General features: G+C 37.9%; 1 protein-coding gene across 2 annotated transcripts in view; it reads left to right on the plus strand.

Annotated features, from left to right (window-relative positions):
• stim1a (stromal interaction molecule 1a) overlaps window positions 1-7,871 on the plus strand; it is a 47,003-nt gene that overhangs the window by 9,457 nt on the left and 29,675 nt on the right. For both annotated transcript variants that reach the window (XM_015016168.1, XM_015016169.1), the window contains exons 3-6: window positions 2,865-2,995; window positions 4,608-4,722; window positions 6,250-6,361; window positions 7,185-7,300. In XM_015016168.1, coding sequence (XP_014871654.1) covers window positions 2,865-2,995; window positions 4,608-4,722; window positions 6,250-6,361; window positions 7,185-7,300 — 474 coding nt within the window. The remainder of the gene's footprint in view (window positions 1-2,864; window positions 2,996-4,607; window positions 4,723-6,249; window positions 6,362-7,184; window positions 7,301-7,871) is intronic.

A 7,871-nucleotide genomic window follows, 5' to 3' on the forward strand; every position in this document is an offset into this window, starting at 1 on the left:
TGATGGCCACAGCCATCTCAGCAGCGCTTCGCTTTCACAGACAGTGGGGACAATGTCTAACGTTTTTCGTCACTTAGAAAAGTAGCTCAAAGAAAGGTAAGCTCTGTTGACGTGATGTTAGCAAAGCTAGCTGTACAGAGACACATAAGCATTGTGATTTAAAACAGTTGTCACTCACTGCGCTGAATTATTGTGCGGAGATGTTGACTGACTTGTCGCATATATGGGACAACACTGTGTCCAAAAGTGCAATATATTGATGTGACATTCAGGAACAGTACGATTCATCTGCTCGTCTCTTTACTTATTAGATAGGACAGGAGTGTCACTGAGAGTCGTTCTATTATCTAATAGGACCATACGCTGTCAGAATAGCATACATGCAGTTAGTACCATCCCTGCGTATTAAGAAGTCCGACAATCAGAGGAGTTGTCAGTTCACCATACACAACAAGTTATGACAAAAATAAGTCATTAAATTGTTTTCCATGATAACTATATAGGTATGCGTTGTCTTGCTTTCAAATTGTATTTAAAGCAGGGTCTGGCTGCAGCTGTAGGTTAATGAGTTTTACACACCCTGTAAAACTCATTAACCTACTTAACCACTAAGTCAGGATGCCATACAACTGTTAATAAAGCATATGATGATCTACGTCATGATTCTCTGTTGCTAATTAAATAAAATTATATGGGAAGGAGTGAGTGACAGATATAACCGTGAGTTTGTGCTAAGCATATGATGACCTGACAGCGTATGCTGATCTGACAGAACAGAGCAACATGGACAAACACCCAGGGTGTTATCTATTTAGGGATGGCACGAGACCACCGCCGATCGTAGCACAGAGATGGAAGCATAGCAGAACAAAGAGTTTGTTCTGCTTTTAATATTGGTTAAATTTATTAAGTATTTAATATCTAGGTGTTTTTATGTGAATATGGATCTTTCAGATCAATTTGAGAAGTAATTTTGATCATATTTCACATTTTATTGTATCATGTAGCGTGGGGCGCTGGTCTTGGCTCGGTCTCGACTTCCCTCGGTCTAGGTCTTGACTTGGTCTCGGACCCTAAAAGTCTTGGTCTTGTCTCGGTCTCGATACATTCTGGTCTTGGTCTTGTCTTGGTCTCGTATTAGGTGGTCTTGACCACAACACTCCCGAAAATGTTCTCCGTAATTGAACACTTTGTAATATCCATTGTCATAATAACGACTCTCGAGTCTGTGGAGAGAGCCAAAATGTATTTTTTTTCTTTTCTTTCCCTCTCAGATTGATGGTTCAAGATTTCTAATAACACAGGAAGAACAACAAGGACTCAGAGGGTAGAGGGGCTAATCATAAAAGTCAACTATTTGAGAATTATTCAGCAATAATTAAAACCCTCTGCCCACAGAAACTTTTCACTTGATGCCTTTAACCTCTATGTTTATGGATAAACTTGATTATTAAAGTTCCAAACTTTCAAACAACAGCTATTTTAGATCTGACAGTGATTCGTTTGCAGCTATTTCTGGCCGATGCATTCAGACAATACTTGGGTTCTTTGCAACACAGAGACTTTGACTGAAATGCCTTGTATAAACAATACTTTCTCTGCAGCCAAGGAATTTAGTCCTTAGTTATTTTAGCAGGACAGAGCCTCTTTGGGGAAGCTTCTGGCATTTTTCCAAAGTTAAAAGAAAAATAAAACTGGTGGAATTATGTATTATTTTAAAACAAAGAGCTGGGATACACTACAAATGATGTTCAAAACATTTTTTTATATTCGGCTTGTCTGGATACTAAATCTATAATTTAGAATGTAATTTAAAATTCATTTATTTCAGTACTTCTAGTCAGTGCCAAAAGTAAGAAAAAGTGCATATGGATTCATCACGCATATTATTTGTTAATTTTGAGCTAATGGAAAGTTAATTGTTAGGAAAAACTGTGAAGAAAAAAAGGTGCGCATGTAAATGAGATAATCAAAACCGTTTGAGGATTTAGAAAGAAAACCTGTTTAAGAGCCTTAAATGGTTTTTCTTTACCACTGTGGATGATGGCTGTTTCTGCAGAGCCTCTGCATGTAACTGTGTATAGAACATGGAGTATTACTGTCAAATTGCTTGCGTTAAGCTACTTCTGAACCAGATGCTCTACACCAGGGGTCCCCAAACTACGGCCCGCCTCCACATTTGGTCCGGCCCCCTGAACAATACCAGAGAGCATTTAGATTTTTTTTTTTTTTCATTTATTGTATTTTCCGGTTTATATGTAGATTTTTTTTCAACCACCAGTGGGCTCTTTAGCAGGAAGTGTGTCCTGTAAACTGTGGGTGTTTTGTTTTGCATGGCGCATTGCTGGACTTTTAGGGAACTGCTTGACTTTTATGTTATTTAATCAGTACGGTTGTTTGCTAGCGGTAGAGCAGATGAACACACGTCTGTTATGAACCCCGCATTCCAGGTTGAATTCTTCGAAGCAATGCCTGTAAGTAGCAGCTTATACTTCAAAACGAGCCTTTATGTTAACATATGAGAAATTAATATGTTAAAGTTACATTCCCTCAATGGAATATATACTAGTCAGTCCCAGTGACCGTTTCACTCATGGTTTTTGCCCATGTGCTTTCTGGGTAAAAATCGATCGAGAAACGCACCCACCCCCCACCCGTCAACAATTTCAGGCCCCCCACCAGAGAAGGGAAAAGTTATGTGGCCCTCACAGGAAAAAGTTTGGGGACCACTGCTCTACACACACCTTATCTGGGTGGCTGGATTGCTCCTCCAGGGTCAAAGGTTCTCTTTTCAGATGAAAGTATAGTCCTCCAGAGCCTGGAGGAAAAGTGCAACCCAATGTTGAATCTTCTTTTTCTTTCAGATTTTTGTCGTATTGATGAACCACTATGCAAAGACGACAATGCCGTTCTCACCTATGAGGCCATCCGTAGTATCCATAAGCAGATGGACGATGATGCAAACGGCAACGTAGATGTAGTAGAGACTGATGGCGTAAGTACTCGATTCACTGCAAAATCTTACAACTTATTTTATTTTGTCTAGCTTCTAGTGCAAATATCTTAGCACACTTAGAATAAGTTAAATCTAACTTAGAAGTAACTTTTCATCAAGATTGTTTTCATTTGTAACAAGGGGGAAGACGTCTTATTTCACTTACTATAAGTGAAATAAGTGAAATAATCTGCAAATGGAACCAATTCTTTTTTTCAACAATATTAAGGAAGCTGGATTTTAAGAACAGGTTGTAGATCTTGATCATATTGCTCGAAGTGAATTTATTTTCTGTTGCACAATGATCTTACAATCACCACACAGTCATTAAATCTTCCTACATCATTTTATGAAGAAGGAACAGCATCAGGGCTTATTACTGTCTTTCACGTCTGTTGACTACACTGCAGTGGGAGTGCTATATGGGGCTCATTTTAAAAAGAGTGTCAGTGGTTCAGTGGGTGTACAGTCTAGTGAAGATTCATTAGTGAGGCTGTGGAGCCAGTCAGGTGGTAACTACCATTCTAGTGGGTTTTAAAGTGGTTGTGTTTATAAGTTGGTGAAATAAAATAATCAGTTTTAGATCCAATTTTCTTTACAGAAAAACAATTTTTGGAGTAAAATTGAAGTTACAGTAAAATGAACCTGAACATTAGATGACAGGATCAAAGTAAATCAAATAATGCTTTGAATTTTGTTTCTATATAAAGCAAAACGTATTAGCAGTAAATAAGTAACATACACTCTGTAGTCATCTTATTCAGTACATTTTGCTTGTATTGAGTTTCTAACCGCACCAGAACGTGTTGGAAACATTCCTGAAATATTTTGGTCCACATTGTCATGATGCCACCATGCAGTTGCTGCAGATTTGTTTCCAGTGCCGTCATGATGGCAGCTTCTTGCTTCTCGCATCCCCAAGAGGCTCTGTTACATTGGTATCTGGTGGCTGCAGATACACTGGAGTACAGTCATCTTCAACAGTTAGTTTGAGATGATTGAGCAGTGTGACATTATGCATTTTAGTGAAATGTGTATCAGAAAACTGGAACACATTTGTAAGAAAATCAGTGGACAGAAGAATGTCCCATACCATTACTCTAAGATTTCAGCTGTATTACATTTAAATTCTGCTTCAGAAAAAATAACAACTGACTTACTTCTCTTCCACTACCTAAAACTCACGACAATTGTGTTCATGGAGATTGTAATGCTAAATAGGAAATTATGGTTGGTAGTGCAAACTGCATGGCTGTCCTGCACGCATGTCGGTAGAATATGCAGGGAAGAAGAAAAAGGGGAACTTCTCGAATCAGTGCAGGATGCCATGAGACTGCAAGAAGAATGCTGTTGTTGGGTGCAGAGGCTAGGCTCAAGCTTCTTATTGTATTCATGTATGATTGTTTTAGTCGTTGGAGAAAAGATCGGGTGACAATAATAGAGATGCAATAATAGAGGATTGTGGGGGTGCTTTGCTCACATTTTTATATCTGTGCGACCCTGACTAATGCTTTTATTCCACTCAGTCTTAAGAGTGCATTTACGTTGTACTGTTTTACACTGTAAAATATCTCTTTTTGTAATGGCTACAAGAATCCTTGTCATCCTGCAGTTCCTTCGAGAAGATCTTAACTACCACGACCCCAAAGCCAAGCATAACAGTTTCCATGGCGATGACCAGTTTATCAGTGTGGAAGACTTGTGGAACGCCTGGAAGGGTTCTGAAGGTACTGCTTTAAGGCTGTGCTTCAATTATTATTTTTTTTTTCTGCTTTTGTTTTTGTTGCTGCTGTTCTTTGGAATTGTACTAAACTAAGAACCAAAACCATTCTTTAAGTGTTATGTTCTTTTCCTGCTAGAATGCTCGCCATTCACTTAGAATAATCCTGAAGACCAGCTGTCCTTAGATGAAACTTGTGTTTCATGATTCAGGATGGGGTCAGTGTATAGAAGAGAGACTGGGAAAAAAAATCAGTTTTATTTATTATTGTTCTATGTGACCATTAATACAGTTTTTTTATCAATACTTATGCTTCCATTGATCATAAAATTTCACAAATTGGAATTATGAAAATAAATTCACTTACCTGCCAAATTTCAGAACTTTAGTAAGGGGTAGAATATTTAGCTTTATCAAAATTGGTGTGTTTTGCCAAACTGCCAAGGAAAGACTTTTTTCACATCACACTAATCACACCAGTTTGTATCCAGAGCTCCACAGCTTCGCACAGTTTATCAAAAATTTGGTTTGTCATTTGAAAGTTTGAATTAATAGTTCATCTGTAAAATGCCTGACTACAATTTAACAAAAACGCCACTCCCAAGTATAAGGTACTTGTCACTACGTCTCACTAAGACACCTACATCTCCTCTGATGGTGCTATGGCTGGAATATGATTATATCTCATGCAATACTTTACATCCGTCACTGCCATGATTTTTAATGAACAAACTTATTGATGTGTAATTTTAATTGCATGTCTTATTTAATAGAAATACCACAATTGCAAAATTTCTTCAACATTAGCAGAATATCGACAAAATTTTGCATACATTTGTTGTAGAAACGCAGCTAAAGAAATTACATTTAAGAACGTTCCTTAACAACCTAACAGATTCACAATTAAGCTCACATACCCTTGTGAAGCATCTCACTCTCCTAATGAAGCAGCAGAGCAGTTGATTAGATTTATGTGGGCTAAGGAATGGTGGTCTTATCAGCTGCAGATAGTGGCAGAGTGGACATCATTGACTCTGTCAGCACAAAATCCACTTCCACTCTCTCCTCTTTAAAATTATCAGTTTGGCTTCTCTGTCTGGTACAGAGAGCTTCTGCTGTATTCATGTAGCTCAGAGCCCCATTTTCTCTGCTTGTAGTGCTCCCTTAGATAATGCTCTGGAGCTTTTGGGTTGAGTTTTTTTTTTTCCCCTTTAAATGTAATGCGTCAGCCTAGACAGCAGGTGTTTTTGATTCTGTGTAGAAGTTGCAAGGAAAATTTGCCGTTTTTTAATTGTTATATTCTCCTTATCCATAATCATCCATAATATGTTTTTTTTCATGTTATCATAGTACTGCATCATTTAAAAAATTACAAGAGTTCCCCAAGGCTTCCATCTCAGACATCAGTAAATATTTTCTTAGCTGAAGATTCTCTATGTCTTTTCAATTCTTGGTTGCAGGAATGTCTTTTGTCTTCACACTCTAATTTTGTAAAAGACAACAACTTCATCTGAGTCATTGTTTTTCTTTTCAGTGTATAATTGGACAGTAGATGAAGTGGTGGAATGGCTCATCACCTATGTAGAATTACCTCAGTATGTGGATGCATTTCGCAAGCTGGCTTTCAATGGAAGTGTTATGCCAAGGTAAGACTAGACGGGGCCAGCTGATTCGAGCTTAAGTTACAAAGATTAGATTTCAGACTCAACACAGATATGTGTCCCAAAGACTTGAACCTTGACTTATTCTCAGAAGTTCAACACTTTTATTTATTGATGGCTTACCTGGGTCATTGTGATTTCATTTATATCTGAAATTTGAACATCATAATTTTTTTTACAATCAACAACAAAGGTCTTGTAATGTGAATTAAGAAAACGGTTTCAGTTACTGAAATTTCTCAACCTTAGAGTGAAGAGAAGAAAAGCTTCCAAACCATATTAAGTGCAACATATAATTGAGTGGACATGATAAAGAATTTTATTCTATTTTTTTTTGTCCCTGTAATGACTTTGGTTGATTCATTCAGAAATGAAGCATTACCAAGTTTTAGCCTATTACTACTGATTTTCTTTGAGGATAAATGCCTATTTATATTTCCAATTGGGTAAATATAACATTTCATCAGTTTTCAAAATATTAGAAAGGAGCCTTTAGACGTTTTAGTGTTCATGTAGTCTTAGAAACCAAATGTACAGGTTTGGAATCTTAATTTGGAGCGATACAGGGTTAGAGACACATCAATTGTTATGAATTTGATCCAAAAATGTTAATTTCAAATGTTAGCAACTGAAGACTAGACTTGTAAAAAATGATTTGTAAACCACTGATTACTTAACAATCATTGCTTTAAAAAGGGATGAGCTTGGAAGTAGTGTAGAATCACTTGACACAGCTGAAAATGGATAAAGCCTTTTGCTTCCTTCTTCCTATTTCCTGCACAGTGAAGATGTGTCTGCTCTCTCTCAGGCTGGCTGTGAAGAACACCACTCTGACAGTCTCCATTCTGAAGATTCTGGACCGCAGCCATGTGCAGAAACTTCAGCTGAAAGCTTTGGACACGGTGCTTTTTGGACCACCCCTCAGTATGTAGTTGTTTTCTCATTGTCAGTTGTTTTAATCTGTACTTTTATCTACCGTACTTTTCGGACTATAAGCCACTACATTTTCCCCACACTTTGAACCATGTGGCTTATAGCCGAGTGCGGCTTTTCTGTGGATTTTTCTTCAACCGCCAGAAGGCTCTTTAGCAGGAAGTGAATCATTGGAAGTCAACATTGCAAATCGAAGAAGAAAGAGCTGATTTTCATTTAGAACAAGCACATGCTAGCAGCAGGCACGATGGAGAAATTTCTTCAAACTCATACGCCCTCATCATGGAAACCACACGAAGAAAAAGATAGCACTTTTAAGTTGAGGGCTATTGATCTGGCAGTACAGGAGGGAAATGGAGCCACTGCACGTCGTGAACGAGTCCATGGTTTGGCGTTGAAGACAGAGGGCTGCGTCCTTGATGAATCCAGCAGATTTATTAAGTGTGAAAATCGAGAGTGGCAGAATCACATGCGACTTATAACACAGAGTGTGGATTCCGTTTCCAGTTTTTTTTTTTTTTTTTTTTTCAAAAAATTTTTAGGGGGGGGGGGCTCTTAAATC

This window comes from Poecilia latipinna, unplaced genomic scaffold, assembly GCF_001443285.1.
Source record: "Poecilia latipinna isolate Pla-1442-1.1 unplaced genomic scaffold, P_latipinna-1.0 Scaffold1988, whole genome shotgun sequence".
Lineage (NCBI taxonomy): Eukaryota > Metazoa > Chordata > Actinopteri > Cyprinodontiformes > Poeciliidae > Poecilia > Poecilia latipinna.